The following is a 24,227-nucleotide window of genomic DNA, read 5'->3' on the forward strand; positions in this document are numbered from 1 at the left end:
AGCCTACAAATAGTTCATGTATATTTCATATACTTACCGGATCCTTTGACTTTTGTCTCTTTAAGGCTGATAATGCTTCTTCGTGTTGACTTTTAGTTGCTTCTTCGAATGATGACATCTTCGGTATATTTACTGCTGCCGTACTTGGTGATTGAATTCTTTGTTTTGCATCGAATTCTTCTTTTTCTTCATCGATCGATAGATTTTTTTCACGTTTCCAGAAATCAGTGTTTTTATAATTCTCTGGTTTAACCTCCCCCCACGGATTTGAATCTTCTTCGTCGAGCTGTTCAAGGGATCCCTTATCATTCGGATCACGTTTGGCATCTTTGGCCGGGCTACGTTTGTGACGGCGTTGTTTGCCAACTTTCAAGTTTGGTTCGCTGGCATACTTGATAGTTTCATACTCACTATCACCTTTGCGGATATTTTCAAACTCTTCCTCTTCCAAAGAGGTGAACATCTTTAATTCTTCTTCACGTGATGCTCTCGATTCACGTGAAGAAGTCGAACTTCCACTTGAACGTCGTTTTTTGAACGCTCGTCTACGACCAGATCCATCTTCACGCACTAATGGTTTATTTTTAATACCATCCAATGATCTAAGGTAATCGTCAGAGTACTGCAAGGATGGCATATCTTCACCACCATCTGGTGCTTGTCGTTCGTATTCGTCAAAATGCAGATCAGGCAGAACTGCTTCGGAAGATTGTTGAGTGGAGAAGGATGATTGTAAACTGGAGACAGGTTCTGCAGATGAAGATTCTTCTGAAACACCAGGGAAGAGAAGGGTTTTCGGTTTGAGAGATTCGCTAATTGTTTGTCCGTATTGGGTTTTTACTGTTTGTGGTATTGATTGGTCTGTTTGACCAATTTCTTTTTTGATAAAAGCTGCTTCTTCAGCTTCAGCATTTGGATCGAATGATTGTCTTAGTTCCATTTCTTCTTGTGCGGTTTTCAATTTTTCTAAAGCATCTTCATCAATTTTACGTTGACGTTCTTCCATTTGTTTCTCGGCTTCAATAAGTCGCTGAAGATTTGCTGCTTCTTCTTCCATTTCTTGCTTCTTTAGCTCAAGTTCTCGTTCGGCTTTAAGAAGATTTCTTACTTGTTCTTCATGTTCTTCTTGTTCACGTTGCTTGGCTATGGCTTCTTGTTCAGCAGCAATCAATCTTGCAGTATTTTCTCTTTCTTCATTTTCGGCTTGTTGTTGTCTTTCGATTTCCTGTTGTTGACGTTCAGCTTCAAGAAGCTTAAGAGTTCGTTCTTTTTCGGCTTTTTCTCGTTCTCTTTCTTCAGCAAGTAATTTTTGAACAACTTTTTCATCTTCAATTTCTTGCTGACGCTGTTTTTCTTCCCTATCTTTTTCGGCTTGCAACAATTTTCGTTCATTTTCTGCTTCAATTTCTAATTGCCTCTGTTTTTCTTCCCTTTCTTTTTCAGCTTGAAGAATTTTTCGTTCGTTTTCTTTTCTCTCTTCTTCTTGTTTCTTCTTTTCCGCTTCTATTTCTAACTGACGTTGTTTTTCTTCTCTTTCTTTTTCAGCTTGAACAATTTTTCGTTGATTTTCTTTTTCTTCTTCATGACGTCTTTGTTCTTCCTCTTTCTTCTTTTCGGCTTCAAGAATCTTTTTCATGTTTTCTTCTTCTTCCGCCTTTCGTTTCTCATCTGCGGCTTTTTTCTTTGCCTCTTCAGCTTTTCGTTTCTCTTCTTCTTCGGCTTTTCTCTTAGCTTCTTCAGCTTTTCGTTTCTCTTCTTCGGCTTTTTGTTTCTCTCTCTTCTTTTCCTCCTCCATTCGACGTAATTCTTCTTCGGCTTTCTTCAATTGTTGTTTTGTTTCTTCCTCTATCTTCCGCTGACGTTCCAATTCAGCTTCAATCTCGCGCTGCCTCTCTGCTATCTTCTCTTGTATCTTTACTTTCTCTTTTAGCTCTTCGATTTTCTTTCGATCTTCATCGATTCGAAATCCGTCCTTATACATCACCCCGTCCTTCATAGCCTGTAACCCCATTGCTTCTCTCTCCTTTGCTTCCGCAATCGCATTCTTCAGTTGTTCCTGCAGCTTCCGCAAACTTTCTGCTTCACTTTTATAATCTCGCATTTCGGGATTATGTCGAAAACCCCAATGATATAAATGCCGGACAACATATAAAAATTCCAGCGCCCCCATGTATCCCACCACAAAAGAAAACACCAATTCACCAACCTCGGGCAACATTTTTGCTCGAACAAAAATACACACTCTCACACTTTTTTGGCAGAATAGAACACTCTTCTTCGCAGATTCGCTTGCGTAATCACGGCCCCGGTGGCGAAGAAAAAATTTTTTATTTCGTAACCAATCAAAAAAATAAAAATTAAATTTTTAAAAAACAATTTCGTACCTCGAATTTAATTTGTAATAAATTTTTATCGTTTTATTCACCGCAATTGGATCATAATTTATCGAATAACTTTTAAAATTTGTTCCGAATTTTGAATAATTTTTTTGAATTTAAATTTCAGAACGCATTACAGACGACGACGTCCGATGAGAGACGGCTGCTTCTAGTTTTTTAAGATGATTCGTTTTAATCGATCAATTTGCGACTAATCAATTTATAGTCAATGCACCTCAATCGGGGCTATACAGATTCCGTCTTGAGTTTTTTAAGAGTTGTCGAGAGCGATGCACATGAATCACACGGATGATGGGATAAGGTGGAATCAAAAATTAGAAAACCGCATCATCAAATACAAAAAAAAAAAACTGAAACCGAAAAACAAAAAACCAAAAGACGTCGGATACTATCACCGTCTTGACATTTAAATTGCAAAGATACTAGTGATGATGGTGATGTCTGTGGTGGGAAGCTCTCGTTCGCTTTATTGTATTTTTGTGTACTGACCCCCGACGCGACGCCAAAACAAACGATTGACAAAATTAAAACAAAACAAATACAAAAAAACGCTATAATCTAAATTAAGAAATCCTCGATAGCGAACGATCTAAACATTTAAACAAATGTTGTTGATTATAAATTTAGATCCTAGTTTTGACACTCGCGAACTATCGAACTTTGAAGCAAACAATGCAACAACATGTTTTAGAATAGCAACCTTATGTTGTAATAACTATTTAAAGAGTGTTGCAATGCGTATGAGGAGGGTATAATGGGATTAGCAAAAACTAACAGATGAAAACAATGTGGAAGACGCTTAGTTGACTCAATCCGTGGTAGGAACAACACAAAAAAATAAAAAAATAACAAAAGTGTCACCAAACGCCAAGAGAGGGCGAATCACTGAGGATGTAGCTATCACAATAAGCAACTACCCCGTAGTGTTTCTTTGCGAAAAATGTTGCGCAAAGTTATGTATACATCGAACCCAAACAACCAACGCCCGCCTTAAGCTTATTATTAAATGTTTATTTGTGTTTTTCTTTTTGTCTTGTTCTTGTCGCCATTTGTAGTAATTAGTTTGATCAATCAAAATAGTTTTTTGGATTAAACCAAATGCTTATCAACATATTGATGTTGCAGCAACATTTTTTTGTCACAGAGTGTGTTGAATATTATTGTATCTATGTTTCGAGGGTGAGAATGTACGAGTAGTTCAATGCCATTTTGAATGCAATGAAGATGATGATGATGCACAAAAGTAGCATAACTAATTTTGAATATTTTGTTTTAAAAATTGTTTTTTTCAAGAATGAATGTATTTTTAATTGAAAATAAAAATAACCACCCACGCCAATATACAGACAACAGCGCCAGATAATGTAAAGTGAATTAGAAGCTTTGTTTTTTTTTTTTTTTTCATTCGAGGTTGAGTGCTTGCCAAAAGAGAATTATATATATAAGGCTAATGATTTTTGTACTTCAAAAAACCTATACCTAATGAGATATAGATACCTAAATTTTTGGCGGTTTCTTCCTTGTGTCAATGGTATTTAGATATTTGGAAAGTAAAAGAATAAATAGATGGCAGATTTTTTGTTTATTTGTTGATGTGACGAACATTTTTTTCAGTTTTTATTTTTTTTGATGATGATAGTTTTTTGTTGCATTGAAGCATTCATAATGCTTGGGGTTGATTTTGTTTTTGAAATGTAGTTGTTGAGATCATTTTTATTTGAAATTCATTATTAAGAAAATAAAAACAAATTGATGATAAATTATGGTTGTTGACAATGAATAGTTGACATATTTAGGCTAATGAGATCATTTTAAGTTGGATGAGGGGAAGTTAAAGAAAAAACGGCTGTTTTTCCACGAATTTTAATTTTCAAAATTTCATATTTGTGTAGTTTTTGTATTTTGAAGAATTTTGGAATACATAACAACCACCTGTTCCCTATTTAAAATAATTAGCGACTGGGTCACATGAATTAGCTTAAAGAGTTCAAGCAATTAATAATTTAGAACATTTTATACAGATACCTACAAGTTTTGCAATGTGAATGGAAAAAAAAAATAACTTTTTAAATCAATTTGATCTCTGAAAGAAGTACCCAAAATGATTTATTTTATAAAGGTGTATTTGTAAAATGTATGGTTCAATGGCAAGTTCAGTTTATAATGAATTTAGAAAAATCAAAGGTAGATCTGGTCCAAAAACTAATACTTGTATTTTTTAATCAAAATCTTAGGAGCCGTTTTTGAGAATAACTTTAAACAGTTACACGGAATTTTTCACTTTCATACCCCGATTCGAGAATCGGGGTATAAGCCCCCTTTAATTAAGATTTGACTTGAACATTTATTTATCCGTGGAAGAAGTCTAGATAAATTTTGAAATAATGCCATAAAATGAAGTTTGCATAATTTTATACGCCAACCGCAATATTGTTAAAAAAAAATGTAATTTCAATTTCGATTGAATTTTCTGATGAAAGAAACATTTTGCAAAAAAACCTTCGTTAAAATTGATTGCATGCAATTTGATATATGAAAAACATTCACACTTGTCATTTTCACTTTTTAAGGAATTTTCATCTTTTATTTTATATATTTTTTTTATTTACTTTGAAAATTTGTATTGTTTCGTTTATTCTATTCAATTTGATTGTGGTCCCCAAAAACTGGTCAAATGCCAAACAAAAGAAAAAACAAAATAAAAAAAAAATATAAATAAAAGTCTAATTGAAAAACATAATTTAGCAACGAGTCAGCATTTGTTTTGATTATTTTTTTTGTTTGTGTTTTTAAAAATAAAATAATACCTAACACATAAATGTAAACTTACGCCTGAAGACGAAAAAATATATTAAATATATAAGTATGGAAAATGCATGTGTTTCTAAAATGTTTAGTTTTCAAAATCAACACTGTCAATCAATCAAAAAAAAAAATATTTCATGAACCCAGAAACTTAAAACACATTTTAATCTTAACATTGCGTAAATTCAAGGCAAATTGTCCGTCAACACACAAAACATATCCCTCAAATTGTCGAGGGTAAGAAATATTTTTTTTTATTTAGTATTTTTAAGTACAGGTGCCAAAATAAATCATTTGCAGCTGTTTTGATTTATATTAGCCCTTACAAAACATTATAGTTTTTTGTTTTTAAATTATTTTTAAAAGAATGCATTTGGTTCAAGTTGAAACAAAAATTTTTGTTGTAAAATAAAGCAGAATTAATTTTTGTTTGGGGTTAAGGGCGCACTTAATGTGTTTTTATTTTTAATTTTTATTTAAAATTGTTAAGTTTTTTGTTTAGGGGAAACATTAGCTTTCTTAAATGCAGAAATTAAAGATTTTTTAACATGAGAGCTATGACAAATTATAATAAAATGAATGACACAATTTATTACAATTCAACACTTACTCAACACTCAATCAGGTCTCCATAAATACACATATGTAAAGTCTTCTCAATCCCATTTCAATTTAATTTTTTTGAATTTTGAATCTGAGAGATAATTTTATTTTAAATCATTTGAAAATAATAACACTTGAAAGCATAACAACACTCAGTTGTTATTTGTGTTTACCACTTAAATCGCACAAACTGTCAAATTTTCCTCGAACATGACATTATTCAAAATACATTTGACATGACAAACAACTTCTTTATGAATTTCGAACATCTAATGAAAATTCCCAAAAATTCAAAGACGCACAAATCTCGAATCATTTATTAAAAAAAACTTTTCAAGGCTTTTTCAAATTAACAAGTGTTTTCGCACGTCAACGCTACCACCGCACTGCTGTCACCGTTTAACAAACATCAGAGACAATTATTTTTAAAAAACCCTCTGCGCCATTCGCGTTCAACTTCAGTCAGTAATAGAATGTATCCGTTAGATTTGTTATTACTTCATTTAACCTAAACTAAGTATCAACTTGATAGTTAGCGCATGATAACGATACAACACGATACCAATGCGATGGTAGCCCACAATATTATTGTGGTGGCTCTCAGTGACAATAATAATTGCAACAGTTGGCCGAGAATAAAAAACGTTATTTCCAAAGAGATACAAATCAGCCACCACCGATGAGTATCAGACCATATAGTACTATCTAAACTGTAACAGTAGTATAAGGCAACTATAGTTGGCCTGCTCTTGTTATAGGCGAAAGAAGTTGTTAATATGGCAAAAAGGAAAACCAAACCAAACAAACCATAATAATAATATGACCTCCTGTGCCGGCGCCGCACCGGGTAGTAATATAGTAAACAAGATGACAAACTTGGGGCAACTCGAAGGGGGTATTGGTAAAACTTTGCAATGTGCATAGTTGAAGCTGTGTCGGGATGGTAGCAATGGTATACCATGAAATGAACAAATGTTCCCACTTTGCAAAAACACGAAATGAAGACAAGATTTGAAAAATCCTTCCATGAACAAACCTTACCAGCAGTGGCGTATCCAGAAAAATATTTGGAATAAATTTGAAAATATTAAAAAAAGGTTTTTAATACATTTCCGAAAATAATTAAAATTTTTTTAATTTATCAAATTAGATGAGTATATTCAAAAATTTGAATAAGAAAAGGAATATTTTGTATCAAACAACATCGGTTCCATTAAGTTAAACATAGATTTTATTTGAAAGAAAGTCAGTCTATGCATTTTAAAAAATATTTGCTACACTTAAACAAAAAAATTTAGGAAAGTACCAATGTTGAATTACATTAATGAGGTGTATTTTTCTTTAGTCAGCGCATATGCTATAAAAAAAAACAGAATTGGCAGAATTTTTTTGTTCAAGTATAATGCTGGCAGAATTTTGAAAAGCAGAATTTTAAAAAGCAGAATTTTGAAAAGCAGAATAGAAAAAACGCAGAATTTTCGTTAAAAAAGCAGAATTTTGAAAAGCAGAATTTTGAAGCCAGAATTTTGACCCGATCCCGTTTTGTGTATTTTGTATTAAATTAACAAAATATAAACGCTACAAAATAGTACATATAAAAGTTTTGAGAATATTTTGTCCAAACATTTCAGAATCAATGAAAAAGGCACCAAATTCACGAACAGAATAAAAATGAATTGAATTCGATCAGAAAATCTAAATTAAACGGTGATGTAATTTAACGTCAAAATATTTAAAAAAAATGATCTGAAGAATTCCGAATTGGACTATAATCCGAAAAAAAAATTACCCCAACCCTCAACGTCAGCTACAGCTTTTACTCAAACAAACACAAACAGCCGTTTCAGAATTTGGAGGGGGCTGCCCCTGCTGCCTCTAAATCTTTAAGATTTACGAACAAGTTTTAGTTAATCATGTACATTATAATGAAATCAGCTAAATAATAACATGATCTTAAAAGCTTGGGGGGGCTTGAGCCCCCCCCCCCCCCCCCCCTCAGTACGCCACTGCTTACCAGTAATTTTTTTTAAGTTGTAGATTATTTAAAAGACTACGATAGTATTTTATTTTGTTAGCCAATACTTGTACCGTTTGCAAAATAATAAGCCAAGAGTTTGCTAAACAAAAAAACTATTTCGACTTAATATTATTTATTTTTTATTTGCTTAAACAAAAAGAATATGCACCAAATCGATAGAAAATGTTGTAACGAACAATTAATTGCTTTATTTTTTGCCGTAGGACATCCTGAAGCCGAGTTATTGTCAAAAAACGATATTTTTGGGTGTTTTCGCACTAGTTTTACTTGCGTTCATTTATCAATTGCTCGGCCATCTTTGGTGATAAAGAGTTGATTTTTTCTTTAAAATATTGAAGGAAATTAAAAGGGCTACAAAATATGTTGAAAAATGTTCATCATAATATACATAAGCTTTTTTCGAAATAAAAACGAAAATGTGTTTTTTAACAAATAGAATTTGACTTAAACTGGCTGCCATTTTGTAGTTACTCACTTTAATGCAATGAAATTACATTTAAACGATAGAAAATATTATAAGGAAGAGAATGTATGTTCAGTTTTTGGTCTACGAAATATTGGAGTAAAGATATTAGCTTAGAAGTAAAATATCCCATAAAATACATTTTTGTAAATAACTCCGCTAAAAAGAATGATCATGTGATGAGAAATTGGGTTTCAGCCTTTTAAATATACCCCTACCGATCCATGAAATAAAAACTGACATTCCGACGCTTTGATTGTAGTAAATGTCAAATTTCTAATATTTCCTGAACGTTCCCAATAAAAGCTAGTAATTTTAACTATCGAAAAAAAACTATCAAATTATTCGATAGTTCCAAAATATTCATTCTTTCGATGGTTCGAAACCAGTCATTCATTCGCTTAGTTACTTTTTTATTCGAATAACTTTTCTCATTCGATAGTTTATTGGATAGTTTTTATTCGAATGATTGAATAAATTTCTTCAATAGTTGAAACCATTCAGTTACTAACTATCGATATTTCAATTCAAATCATTCGATAGTTCCTATCACTAATTTAAAAGCTTCAAAAATGAAGACTGTTTTTCAGGTAAAATCAAGAAATTTTAATTAAGTTATTCCCGTAATTTTTTTTTAAAGATATAAGAATTTTACTAAAGTGTCATCACTGGTAGGTACAAAGTAAGTGCTATATAGTTTAAACTGCATGTTGACAGAGTACATATTATGGTGTTGACGGTTAAGGAGAAGATTGTGGTTTTTTCGATTTTTAATTTTTGTCTGGTTGCGTTTCATTGTGGTTTTGCCAATATATACTCGTATTATAAATCTCTTTTGAGAGAGTTAGCAATAGCTGCTAACTGCTAACTAATCTATAGCGACACGATGCAATGGTAGAAACATTCTATTTATTACGCACTGGTATATGACCAAAATGGATTTATCGTTGCAAATAGGAACATGGATTTAGAGATGTGATATAACTAATTGGCAAGGAATTTTCTTTATATTCCATCATTAGGTATGTCTTTTAAAAAATATTTATGGTCAATACTAGATTTTTGATAGAAATCGAAATGATTTACGAGTCTATGTTTGTGGCTTTGAGATTTGTGGAAGTAAGCTACTTTGTATTAATTTTTAAGGTAACTGCAGGAAGTTTTTATTCGGGCGGGATGATTTAGAGGAACTCTGGTTTTTTCTGGGGAGCCTAATTGGGTATTGGGTAAATTGGTAAATTTAATTTTCTCTCACAAAATTATCTTCAATATTCCGCCAAAAATTCAACATTATCAACAAAATAAATCAATGCAAGAAAAATAGACCCCACGACAAGGTCTCAAATACAATGTGTGCCATATAGTAGATTCGTGTCACGATCCAACAAATTGTCTTAAATATAATAAATAAAACCACATACCTAGCTAATAATGAGAGATAAAAATGAATGTAAGTTGGTTAAGTAATTGCCCATTGATTTTGATGTGAACAACTTTGTTAGTTTTTTTTTGTGGGCCTAATTGACACTCCTCAGCCTCAGCATCGAAAATCTATAGGTAATATCCAAGTTTAAATATTATATTTTTTTTCTTCTGCGTGACTTTGTCTAATATTTTTGTGCACAACTTCCTCAAAAAAAATCTTTACTAGCGTGCTAAATACTCATATCAGTTAAATTCGATAAGCGATTTAGTAACGACCATACTAGCATTTGAGTGTAAACTTTTGGTTTTGGCTTAAACTCTTCTCTATAACAACAATAATGCACTGTCGTAATTAATTTCTCAATCAGTTTAAAAGCTCTTACATAAAAAAGTAAGATTATTTTGAGTGAACAGCACACGAGCAAGCGATGAAAGCAACCATGTCAAAGGAAAATAATTCTGCAAAAAAATTAATTATCGTTTCAGAATAGAGGTATATAACTTCTTTTTTTAAATTGCTTTTGTGCAGTTTAATAATTAATGTTAAGGTGTGTCCAGTTATTTAACAATAAACTTGGTCATCGAAGAAGAACAAAAAAAAAAAAAAAACGAACAAAGTTTTCTAGGTGTAGCTTAAGTTTGAACTATAAATTTTATTGACGACAGGACCTGGCAAGCAAACGATATCATCATGGGCAAGGATAAGTTCTCTTTTGAAGTTCAGTGTTGATGATTATGATAAAAGAACTCTTGAGCGAGTGCAATTACTTTATTTAATTGCATCGATACCGTAGTTGTTTTTTTCTTCTTTTGTATGACGATAAAGTGAGTTATGGCACGTGCTATAATAAAATTGTATTTCTTTCAAATAAAGGTTTAGGAATGGATCGTTAAATTGAAATATTAAGAACGAGATATAGGTAGTAACAGATCTGTGGTAGAAAAAGAAAGCAAAGTATGTTTAAAGTACGTAGTTCTGGTTAAAGTTATATTAATGTATGTAAGATAAAAGGTGCGCATCAAAAGTATCTACCATTTTTCCTGAAAACAGAGTTAGGTTTGGAAATTTTTTCTTTGAGTGTATAGTTGTCGGATAAAATTTTTAAAAAAAGTTACGGACTAGAAAGGAATGTGCTTTAAAAAGCCAAGGAAAATCATGTCATTTATTGATGAGGTCAAAAGTACAAGACAAAAAAACTTTTGGAATAGTATACATTTATTAGAATCACTTTATGAAAACTTCATACATCAATCAAAGCAAAATATTTAGAGCCGTTTTTTTTTAGAAAATTGAAATATAGTCTATTGAATAGACCCTTTTGAATGGAACAAATTCGTTCAAGAGTTTTTATTGCTGATTATGATTCCTTGGCATAAAAGAATACTCTAGCCAAAAGGGCTAGTAAATCCATTGGTGCATTTTTGAGAAAACGGCAACACTGGTCGGTTTTCAGTTTTATTTTTTGATTTAACTCGAAAACCAAGCAAATTAAAAAATAATTTTCGACACAAATTCTAACCTAAAGAACCAATGAAAAAAGAAAAAAATAAAAACAATTGACAATTTTATTTTTTTACTAAATCAAGGGGCATTTCGTGTATGAAGCTGGTACGTAAAAACTTTGTACTAATAAAATAAAGTAGAGGTACCTTTTCAAAAAATAGCACTTTTTCTATAGTTTTGACTTTTTTAGTTAAAAGTAATTTTTAAAACTCGATAAAATCTTATTAATTGGTAACTTTTATCAAATCGCATTATTCGCGGGACATGGAACGTGTTTGGGTGTGATGCCTATTATAAATTTGGGATGGGGTCGAAATTCTGTATGTTGCAAAATTCTGTATTCAAAATACTGTATGCCAAAATACTGTATGTCAAAATTCTGTATGTGCAAAATGCTGTAGGAACAAAATTCTGAAAGTCAAAATTCTGTATAGCAAAATTCTGGTTGGTCAAAATACTGTATTTCAAAATTCTGTACATCAACATTCTGTAAATCAAAATTCTGTAAAAATGCTGTAAAAAAATATCGTTTTGATGATGTAAAAAAGTGCGCGCGCACTTTTTTACATTATCAAAACGATATTTTTTTACAGCATTTTTACAGAATTTTGATATACAGTATTTTGCCGTACAGAATTTTACAAAACAGGATTTTGCATGTCAGTATTTTGTTGATACAGTATTTTGACGTACAGAATTTTGTATTTACAGTATAATGACGTACAGAATTATGGTATTACAGTATTTTGACCCCACAGAATTCTGTCGTACAGAATTTTGACAAGCAGAATTATGACCCGCTCCCTATAAATTTTTGAGTCCAAAATCAATTCCATGACCGTTTTTTGACGAGAATCAATGAAATTTGCCACAATTAAGGAATTATGCTGAACTCAAGAGAATATGAATTTTGTTTTTTTAAATCAGTAGAGGTATATAATTTAAAATTTAAATAAATGATTTAAAAAAGTTGTTACAATTTTTATTTGAGTGTAAAAATTTGAAAAAAAAAATTAAGAATAATTTGCCGTGAAATGTGCCAAGATGATAAAACATATGTAAGTTAGAATTTAACTAAATGATTTTGTAAAGTTATTACCATTTTTATTTGAGTGTAAAAATTAAAAAAAATTAAGCATAATTTGCCAAGATGATAAAACATAATAGGTAGTACTTTTTTTTAATGTTATTTTTTGGATTTTCTTTTAAATGAGCAAACAATTTTGACAACTTTTCTTTGCATTTCTCCAAAAACTTTGGCTATTCTGTAGTTAGGTATATTATTGCCAACTATGTTTAAAGGCAAACTTAAAAAAAAAAAACTTGAAGTAATACACAATTGTTCAACAATGTATATTGAAAATTCAATTTTACACCGAAAAAAAAACCAATATCAATTTAACATTTTTTAAATATCAAATAAACATTTTTTAAATATCAGCCAAAAATGCTCTATAAAATGTGTTTTATGATATTTAAAATGTTGTAACAACATTTTTATTGTCAGGATGATATGTATTTAAATGTCACATTTTGGAAATTTTTTTTTGATATTTTATTATCATTTTTTCATATCAATTTCTCATTCCAAATTATTGAAAAATATTAAATAAAAAACTCTTAATGTGTACTAATTTAAAGGCGCTTTGTGTTTTTTCGAAGTAAAATGTATGATTTACTGAGAAAATTTGATCGGCACTTAGATTTTACTTCACATAGTTTGGGAGAAAATAACAAAACAATTATATCACCTAAAATAGAAAAAATAATATCACCACTATTTTGTAAAGAATATTCCCTTTCAGTAATGTTTTGAAAAAAGAAAAAAAATTCTTAAAATAATAAAAATAATAAAAAAGAAAAGGAAAGAAATAGGTTTCATTATAATAAGCTAAAACGTAAAATCTAGTCAACATTGATATTTTAATTGTCAAAGTGAAATTTTCACTATCCCACCTGAAATTAAAAAATGTCAAAATGATATGATAAAATATCAAAATTGGTATTATAATTGTTGGACGACTTTTGTCACTGAAAAATGTTAATTTGATAGCTGTTATTATCAAATTTTTTTTTCGGTGTACTTTGAACCAAATTATACTTATTTTTAATATGCGAATTTCTAAATTCTTAACCATCGGAATGCTTATTTTGATTAAAATCTCGAATTCTTTTTTTTATTCTATTGGGTTGCACCAATTTTTTTTTTTGATTAAAATCTCGAATTCTTTTTTTTATTCTATTGGGTTGCACCAATTTTTTTTAACCTAAGTGTACTTTTTGACGTTTGAGTGAAATTTTGGTTCCTGATGGGTTTGTATTGAGTGTTTTCAAGCAACTTTTAAAAAAGTATAAAGCGCTTGAAACTTCAATCAGATTATTATATTTTTTCTTCTTTCAATTTGGTTCAGATAATTTTTTTCACATTTTATAAGTTTATGAAAAGACTTAACCTACTAATGATTTTTAAATTTAAAATCGCTCTCAATCCAAAATGTCAAAAATGGAGTTCTCTGTTTATAAATTTTTTAACTTATACTAAGATTAATATATCCCCTTACTTAAGTGATTTTAAAGTAATTATTGTAGGTAACAATTTTTTGTTTGTTTTCTTAATTCACAACTCACACTATTCGAATATTTCGTTATAAAATTTAAATGTACTCACTTCATCACAGCCATTGCAACGCGCCCTTAAAATTTCTGCATAATGACGTTCGCAATAGATTTTATCGTCATGAACACAATAGGTCAGGTCCACAAGGAGTTCATCACAAGTGTTGCATGTAAAGCACTTTGGATGCCACATCATACTATCCACAAATTTTGGCGCTACCACAGCCATGTCTCCCTTAGGGATACGTTCATCACAATGTACACATTGAGTACTCTGTGCAGCATCCTTAATATAACCTTTAAAACAAAACAAAATTCAAAATTTACTATCAATTCAGGAAAAAAGAGGATATCAATTTTGTTTTACCAATGTCTAAGGCGATTTCGTTCCTTGCTGCAACGAAATCTTCATATGAGGCACGATGTTGTGGTTCTACATGTTTGCAATAATCCAACGATAGATCCTGCTTGGGAAGTTGCATCATAACTTGCTGTTCCCGATAGCGTTCACCTGTTGAACCGAGCTTAGGAACTTTATCCTGAGGGATCTTATCAAAGTAACGCTGAACCTTGGATGAGGTCATTATTCCTGGTGGCACCCAAGTGTAACCCAACTGTCTTAGATCTGATTCCCAGTGCGTTGGCGATGTACTCTTGAAACCGAGACGTTCGCGAACTGATGTGACTTGTTCCTGATAAATGGCATGCGCTTCGCGCGGACACTTGCATGATTGACATGTTTTTCTGAAAAAGGAAATAAAAAAATTCATGATACCGTTAATCGTTTTGTTTATTTTAGTACGGTGGATATATGGGGGATATAAGATTCTACAAATTTATGGGGAAGTATTAAAAGCCTAATTTGGAGGAATTTAATTAAATTGTCACTTAGTGGGTGAGAATGAGCATTTTTAGATTAAATCTACCTACCTACAAAGTGTTTCAGGATAATAAAACAAGGAAAAATTAATGACAATGCAAACAAAGTGTTGACATACTCGGGTTTGAAATTGATGATGCGGAAAAAACAAGGTAAATGGAGATTTTATCGTTTCTTATTCAGGTTATTGGCAATAAAGGTACTTGATTAAGTCATCCATGGCAAGGATTTAATGTCCTTTGAAGGATAATCGTGATTGAAAAGCATTAATAGCATATTTATTCCTATTTCTTGTTAAATTTAAATTTTGTTTTAATTTTTTTTAGCCGTTAGTGTGACGTCACTCTGAGCTTTATAATACTGGGAAAAAGATAAAAGCTTCTTTGGTTGATGTCTATGCTTAAGTGGTGGCGAATAGAAGAACTTTTTTTTTTATTTTAAATTTAAATTCAAACAAATTCAGGGCAAATTGACAAAGAAAAATAAACAGCAATTTCGCTTTTTTGATATTTTTTTTGGTTCAATTGACTTGTAACTTTTTTGTTGGTTCTTTTTCACTTGTGTGTTTATTTTTTTAAGAACTTCCTGCCTGCCTATTTCCGTTACAACACTTTGAAATTGATTGATTTCAAGCCAAAAAAATAAAAATTGACTTAACCTGCTTATGGACTTTGTAAAAACAAACATCTTTTGTGAAAAGAAAAGTGGGTGGTTCAATCACCATCACCAAAAAATGTTAATTCATCACAGAGGCACAGAGATGTAAAAGTGATGGTTGTTTGTTTGTTTGTTTGAAGATATTATTGGAAGGGAAAGTATATTATATTAATGGCAGGGAATTGGCTCATCATTATAGACAAACGAAAAATCAACAAATAAAGATACAAAAAATGTTGGTTGAGGAGATGAAACAAATTGTGTCTTCAAAGAATTTTATTGAAAAAAATGTATTTTGTATCTGTTAATAAAAATGTGCAATGTGTTTAAAGGTTTTTTTTGTGTCAACAACAACCCTAATTTCAGATTTTTAGAGAATGGTCAATGTATCTTAAAAAAGCTGAATGTTATATTATTCCTTTTACTGACTGACAGAAGTCCAATAAAAAAAAAGAAGATTTTGGCATATTTCCATTTTTTGTGGAAAAAGTGAAGTGATTCTAATTTTTCATAAATTTTGTAAAAACTTGTTTTATGAACAGAAAAAAAAACCGAAATGTTTCCCTATTATGGTAATAACATACCTACGTTGTTAATGTTTAAGAAAGTTATACATAGTTTCTTTTTTCCTCGAAAGTTATTGCGAAAAAAACAGTAAAGGTCATATTTTGGAGATGTTTTCGTAATTTTTCAAGGGCCAATAAGGAACAAAAACTTCGTGCTCTATTTTTTTCTCTAATGGTTTTAATTTTGTGTTGATCTCAAGCGAGGTTCTTATTTATAGTTACCGCTCAATCGCATTTTTTGTTTTGTATAATCTAAAACCTGAGTAAACGATTAATTTTTTACTTGCGATATAGGTACTATAGCAAGTTTAGGATTCGTAAAAAAAAATCTAACTCGAGATAACAATTTTACATGACATTACGATGATGGAGAATGCCAAAAAAGTGGGTTCGGCAATTCTGTCTGTCCGTCTGTCTGTGTGTCTGTCTCTATCTGGAGCTGAAGCCTAAACGAGTGAAGAAAGTTAAATAGAAAAGTTAATTTTTTTTTCAAAAACGGCTCTAACGATTTTGATTGAAATTTTTGTGTGTAGTTACATATAAGAGCCAACTTTTGAAATAAAAAAAATATTTTTTTACCGTTATTAACGGTACCTGTCATAGAACGGTTTTTTTTCGTTTCTGAATATCTCGTTCAACAAAAGTGTTAAAGTAGAGGTAATATTAAAATTTTAGAAAATTTTCAAAAAACGCATTTCTGGATTTTTAAAATATTTCAAATTTTTTTTTTGAAAAATCAATTTTTTGAAAACGGATCAATGAAAAATTTTGAAATTTAGTTTTTATGTGTAAATTAATTATTTATTCAAAATGGCATACCAACTTTTTTTTTTTTAAATGTTAAAATTTTTTTATATACCTACATATAAAAAATTATTTAAAAAAAAAACGGCTCCAACGATTTTCGATTTTTTTTTTTCTAAAAATATCTTTTAATACAAGTAATAAAATGGCACACTTAGTTTTTTGTAAGAGATCATTTAAAGCGGTATTTAATTATTTATTTATTTTTGCACCACTCATGAAATTCCGTGCAAATATCAAATTTTAAATGTTCCCTTATTTTGTTCAATGAAAAGCTTTAACATTAGAGTAACTTTTACCATAAGAGCAAGTACGTGCGACCCCAGTCGTGCAATTTATTTTTTCACTTGTGTAAAATGAGATGAAAATCAGTAAAATTGTATTGTTTTGTGGAGCTTGATTGAAAGAAAAAATTTCCTCAAGTCAAGACTGACTTACGGCTCTCTAAGTTCTTGTTTTTAACCTCTCAGTAGAAATTCTATTTTTTTTTTCGAAATGAAAAAAAATTAATAAAAAATTTCTAGAAGTTATATGTAATTTTGTATTCATTTCAAACGTCAATTTGGATTCAATTGTCTAAAAAAAACGCAAAATAAAATTCTTTTGAGTTTATTTGAACATTTAATTAATAAATATCGTTTAAATTTTAGATGAACCAAAAAAAAATTAGAATTTTAACAAAAATATTCAATTGGTACCTATGGGTAGTTTTTTTTTTAACTAATTTTTTTTGAACTTTTAAAATTTTACTAAATTTAATTTTAACTGGTCTATTCTCATTCTTATACCTTTTCTTCATTTCAAATATAAGAAAAAGATTTTCTAACAACTATGACTGATAAAAAAAAGTTTAAAAACAACGTCAATTCAAGAGTCAAAGATTTAAAAAATTAAAATTGAAGTAAGTTTTGATGGATTAATATTTTTTTCAGAAATATTGTTTTTTTTTTTTTTTAATTTGCACTATGTGAGTCTGGCGCCACGCCGTTGAAATAGATGTATAGTCAAATACAAACAATTTGACAAAAAAAAAAAAATAACAAATATACCTATGTAAATAAAATGAAACTGATACCTATCAATAATTGAATGAATTCATCACCAAACTAATTAGATATTCTTTGTTAAAATAAAAATTAAACAAATAATAATCTTAAATCTTTAGCTTCATTAAATTTTGTATATTTGAAATATAAGAATTTAGCACTTTGGTGTTAACCTGAGTCAGTTTGTTAACAAAGACCACAACAACAAAAACTACCTGAATTAAAAATTTAATTCGTATACATAGTTTGTACATAGTAAATGTTTCCTCTCATGCTTCAAGCACAATAAGCCGTAACAACTTTTTTTAGGAAAAAAACCTGCAACATACTTATATGAATCTGATTTAGATTTTGTTCCAAGGCACTGACATCTCGCTGCGGAAAAACTATTTCTAGAAAATAAAAAAAATGAATTGATTTTTATAGATTTTCATGCTTTTTAATAATTTGGTTTTAATAAAACTAAAAAAAATGCATGTCGGTCCTAGAATGATAGTTTATACCTTTTTAAAAACGAAATTTAATTTTTTTTATGACCTCATAAGTCAACATGTTCCTATTTCAAATGAGAAAAAAAATTTAACCCTTGTGGGACGTCATCTATCGTCAAAATAAAAATCTGTAAAAATTAGGGAATTTTTTTTTATTATTTAGAAAATAGTTTTTAAACTTAGGAACTTTATTCTCGTGAAACCATTAAATAACAAACGCCATAATGTATTATTGAATGATACTAGCTCGTCAAACGTCTCAATAAAATTTTTTTTTAGAAATTGGATGGACTCTTCTGTGAAGCACTTGGCGACAGCAGAGTTTTTCGATTGTGGTCTTACAAACTATTGGATTGACCAAGCCGATTTTGAAATTAAATTAAACTGTGAACAATTTTTTTGTATTATAATGTTTGATAAAATTTTAGTTTTTGACAAAAATATGGCGTTCGATGAGGTCATTAAAAAAATTAAAAACTTGTCCCTCTTTATTTCTCCGGGCCATTTGCTGAATCGAAACTTAAATAATTTATGTTAAACATAAGCTTCTCTACTTTTTCCTCTTCGTAGACTAACGAATATTATTCCACTTACATTTTTATAATTTTGAGGACTATAAATAACTTGTTTAAAAAGGAAATATTTTCAATCGATCTTAACGATTAATTCAAAAACTAGATTAAAAATGACTTTTTGAGAACTGGCTTACCTTACAATGAGATCATATAATTCCTGTTTTTCAAATACTTTACAATAAGCATGTAATACTTTTAGGCAAGCATATCGCATTCCAGTCCAAGGGATCTGTGGTCCAGCCATAGCCTCCCCCAAGGGACACTCGGAATGTCGATCTAAATCGATCATTTTCACCATTTTCTATTAAATTAACACATTCGAAATTCAAAGATTCGAATTTTATTTTAATTAAACATCACTTATTATTGAATTAAATTCATTTTTGTTTCTATTTTTTTTTTCTATTTTTTTAATTTCCACTACTTTTTCACCTTTATGGTTGTTCTTTATTTTTAAAAAAATTTCAAACGAACAGAAAAATTGTTTATTTTCAATCAATGAGCTCCTGACTTCCTGGGCTTTCAACACTCTGCAAAGTGAAAATCTATTTTTCGAAAAAAAAAAATCACAATCTGTCCCGAAGATTAATAAATATACTCATACTCATGGTGGTTGTACCACGAATTTTTTGATTGTTTATTGGGTATACACAGTTATTTTGACGTCGTCATTGGTTTGATCGGTCATTGGCTATCTCTTGTAGACTTTTTTTTTGTTTATATTTCCCTTTATTTTTTTTTTTCAAATATTCACAAAATCTAGGGACGTGTGGTAGATAAAGTCGTCATTTTGTAATGTTTTTCTTTTGAATGTTATTTTAGGCAATGATTTTTATGAAGATAAATCGGAAGATAATTTTGTTTGATTTATAAGATACAGGGTCGTTTTCTAAGAAACAAAAATTTATTATAACAAAAATCAAATTTACAAATAGTCTCCGAAGACGTCAGAGAGAAGGTATTTTCGTATTATGAAAAATCGGAAATACATAGTTTGTTTGTTGTAAAAACAAATAAAAATAATTTTCATAAACTTGGGGGATTACTTCCGATAAACAAAAAATCAAAAATATATCGATTTTTCAAATAAAAAAAAAATCATGTTAATCTAATAGGTACTTTAATTGACAATTTAATTAGCTTTATTGTTAACCCCTTGCTGTGAAGATTGGTTTTTATTTTGTTTTTTTTTTTATGTTGGCTTTATGAGTAATTAGGGTCAATGTTTGTGTACGCAGTGAAACAGTTTTCAGTTTGCTTTGATGGCACTAATTGAATTTTAAAATAAGTTCATTCTTGGAAGGTACTCGTATAGTAGCTTTGTAAGGTAATATGGCAAACGTAAGCAAACAAGAGTGCGTTTGTGTGGTGTTATAATGTTGGCCATGACGTCGATTGTATGTATAGATATTTTGTATAAATTGGGGAGGTATATTCGATTGTATTTTTATTTCATTTTTATTACCAATTTTTGCTTTTTTGTTTGTTTTTATTTTGATATTGAATATTTAATAAAAAACGCCTTTCTTTTTGTCTTTTGTTTTGAATTCCAGCTGAGAAATTGATGCTGAGTGTTGATTTTTCGAATTTCAATTTAGCGTCAATATTAAAATGTGCAGGCTTAAGTGAGATGTTATTATAATATAATTGGCTTATAAGAGCTTTGTTTACTTTTTCATTTAAGGAATTTTTTTATTTTGCTTTGAACAAGTGGGACAATTTTTCTTGGCCAAAAGTTTAAATGGAATTTTTATTTCAAGGTTTTTGTTTTTTTTTTTTTTTCAATGGTAGGTACTTTGATTTGATGAGGTTGAATATTCAGTGGAAGATTAAAAAACACACGAGGTGTAGTATATTTTTAGAACTATTGAATAAATGATTAAAATTATTTTTATACTGAGCATTAAAATTATGATTTTTTTTGCTTTTTTTGAAATAAAAAAGGTTTTTGAGCCATTATAAAAGGAACTTCTAAAAGAACTGTTTTCTTTATTCCTGATTTTCTTGTAAGCAACTTAACCGATTTGAGTGTAAAAATAATAATTTTTGTACATATTAAAATAATTAAGTTTTTTTAATTTATTGTCTTCAATGTCATACAAATTTGCTTTAACATTTTCGAAAATTTTGCAAACATAGAGCTATGTAGACATACTTTGAAAAAAAGTTTTTATAATTTTGAAATTAAATTTTTTATTATTTTTTAGTATGTTTTAAATTTTGTTTAGGTAACATTAAATGTTAAATATTTTTTTATGAATTTATTCAACAAATGGCTTTAACATACGAAGCATTTTTTACCATAAAAGCAAGTACGTGCCTCCCAAACCAGCCGTGCATTTTTTTTTTGTACCTTCTTTATTGATTTCAAAATTTTTCATTACTTAAAATGCGGCGGTGCGTGGTTGGGTTGGACGGAATTCCATTTACTCCTGTAAAGATGCATCACGTTTTATAGGTTTATATTTAATAACCTAAAATACATTATTATGCAATTTGCTCCATTTTATTACCCATTTTTTGTCAAAGTACCTACGAAATTGCGATGTTAATCTTTTAATCTGGGACTCTGTTGATACTTATCTAAGGGTTACTTTCCATTTGCAAAAAAAAAATTGCAATATATATGTATAAAGTTTTGGTATTGGATTTAGGATTTTCTAAACACTTAAAATCATACAAATATCATAAGAACTACATTTATTTATTCAATAAGGGAAGGAATTACAACTTTCTACACAATTTAAGGGATTGTCTTGATATTTTCTAGCAAATACCACATTAATATTCGTACCTTTTAGAAAATCTTCTTTTTTGAAGACTGTTGTATACTTTTCTAAGAGACATTGTTGAAAAAGATGAAAATCGTCTTTCTTCAGTGTTTTTCAGTTGCATATTTTTAATGTTTTCGATATCTTTGTTGTTTTTTTATATAAATTCTGCTAAAAAAAAATTAACATTAACGAATTTTATTTTCACTTTTTAGTGCCAAGTGAGTCATATCGGACACACTTCTTGTTTTCGAAATATATTAATAAAATAAAAAGATAATTTAATCCACTTGGTGCTAGTTGTTGAAAATTTCAAGCTATCAAATAATAACTACATTAATTTTATAGAACCAACAAGCCATGAAATAAATCCATTGGCTAATCAGTTGAAAATACCGACTTTGAAATAAAATTCATTTAAAATTTGCAGCAATTTCAATATCTATTTATACCTATTGTATATTATAAAAAAATATTGTAAAAGAAGCCGTCAAAATGGAAACCATCCTGCAAATTATCAACGATGACCAATTAATTTTCATATGACACAAATATTGCACTCAAGAGACTATTCTGTCGTAATAATTTATATTAAATTAATTTATTTTATTTTCGAAATTTAAAAAAAAAAAAAACACACAAATATACAAAAAAGCTATTCAGCTGAAATCACCAAAATTCAAAAAAAAAAAAGATCGATTTGATTCTGCATCAATCTGCACCTCCGCATGTGGCAGATAAAAAGTCATAAATTTTCATCATTCACCTGCTTATGCGCGTAAGCAAAATATTTTTTATTTTCCTCAAAATTTCTTCAAAAAAATATATTCACTGACGATAACTAGGAAAAATCTTCGATACATTTTTGTTGTTGTTTTGGTTTAAGCAATTTTCTTGAATGGATTTTTAATTAATCGGTAATGAAATATTTTGTTGTTTTTATCGGTTTGTGGCTATCCTCCGCCACACTATGATGATGCTGTGGGAAAATTTTATAAATTTTCAAATTTTTTTTTGTCTGTTCTTCTTTTCTGGGAAGCAAATAAATTGAATTAAAATTGTTTACATCTACAAGTCAAGAATAAGACCGTATGGTGGTGGTGATTTTAAACAATTGTATAAGAAAATTTTGTTTGATTAGATTAATTTTTATTATTGGTTGGTGCATTGTGAGGAAAAACAGATAAAAATATTTGATTTTTTTATTTTATGTAATCAGATCTGAGATCTGTGTAGGAAACATTTAATTCACAATAAAAGATTCTTCCTTATTGTTTGATTATGTTTTAATTGGTTTTAATCGATTTGACAGAGAAATTGCAATTAGTCCAGTGCATTTATGATGTTTTCATATATGGGCGACCCAGCAGTTTGTACCACCCCCAAATTTTTTTTGCTCATTCGATAGAGCATTGGCTGAATATCATTTCCCTGATTTTTCGCACTCGCGAAATTTACCTTTCGGCCGCCATCTTGGAATTTTTTTTGCTGAATATCTCGATTTCTATTTATCCTACATAAAAGTTGTGTATACAAGAAACGTAGGCAATTAAATTTCGCGTCTTTTATGTTAAGAACACTTTTTCGATATTCTGAATATTAAAAAAGTTACAAGCCAAAAAAGTAAAAAAAAAAAACGAAAAAAATGACAATTTTAAAGATTTGAGCACTTTTTATCAAAATTATGAAAAATCGAGATGTTCAGCAAAAACTAAAATCCAAAATGGCGGCCGAAAGGTGAATATCGCGAGTGCGAAAAATCAGGGTAATGATATTCAGCCAATGTTCTATCGAATGAGCAAAAAAAATTTGGGGGTGGTACAAACTGCTGGGTCAAATTATAAATGCACTGGACTAAATTTGTAATTACAGAAGAAAAGTTTGTTTTGTTTAAAATGTTTGATCATAAAGAGAACAAAATTAAAATGGGAAGACGACATTTTTAAGAATAAGTGAAATCAAATTCAAACAGTTCGCTTTCGTTAAAAGGGACTAAGACAAACATTTGAAAGTGGGTCTTTATTTTTTTTTGTTGCAGTACGATTTTTAAAATCTGGAATTTTCAATAAAAAAAACATGGAAACCAAATATTTTTGAAAATTTTGATCACAAAGACCAAATATAGCCAAAGCTCATATTAGAAATACCTAAAAAAAAAATCATGACAGCCGCAATTTTAAGGTTCAGTTCCTGAGAAAGAATAGAGAAAAATCAAACATTTTGAAAAATTTGAATTCGAAAAGAAAAAGTTCTTGATATTTAAAAATGAGAAACATTCTGTCACACTGATATTTTTTTTCACAAGTTTTAATTGAAACAGAATACCAAAAATTAAAAATTAGAAACCATAAGTTCTGAAATCCTTTCCACCAGCTAGAAATTCACAACCCTCATTCGAAAATAAGCAATAAGGTGTTTCTGTTTCTTTATCAATAAAAGCCATAATAAGAAATTATAATGTTACAACGTCTTAATTTCAAAATGCAAGATCTAGAAAATTTAAATTCCAGAAAATAAAAAAAAAAAAGAAAAACAAAATTCTTGAAAACCCAAATCACCAAAAAATTAAATCTCTAAAAATATA

General features: G+C 29.5%; 1 protein-coding gene across 6 annotated transcripts in view; it reads right to left on the reverse strand.

The window, feature by feature from the left end:
- Window positions 1-24,227, reverse strand: part of LOC129908615 (four and a half LIM domains protein 2) — a 201,162-nt gene that overhangs the window by 67,777 nt on the left and 109,158 nt on the right. For 2 of the 6 annotated variants that reach the window (XM_055985254.1, XM_055985252.1), the window contains 2 exons: window positions 14,221-14,597; window positions 13,906-14,150 (listed from right to left, as the gene is read on the reverse strand). In XM_055985254.1, the coding sequence (XP_055841229.1) occupies window positions 13,906-14,150; window positions 14,221-14,597 (622 nt within the window). Of the gene's footprint in view, window positions 1-37; window positions 3,717-13,905; window positions 14,151-14,220; window positions 14,598-19,006; window positions 19,255-24,227 lie in introns of those variants that run through there. The other 4 variants (XM_055985253.1, XM_055985250.1, XM_055985251.1 and 1 more) reach the window with 4 other exon arrangements.

The sequence above is a fragment of the Episyrphus balteatus genome, chromosome 2 (assembly GCF_945859705.1).
Source record: "Episyrphus balteatus chromosome 2, idEpiBalt1.1, whole genome shotgun sequence".
Lineage (NCBI taxonomy): Eukaryota > Metazoa > Arthropoda > Insecta > Diptera > Syrphidae > Episyrphus > Episyrphus balteatus.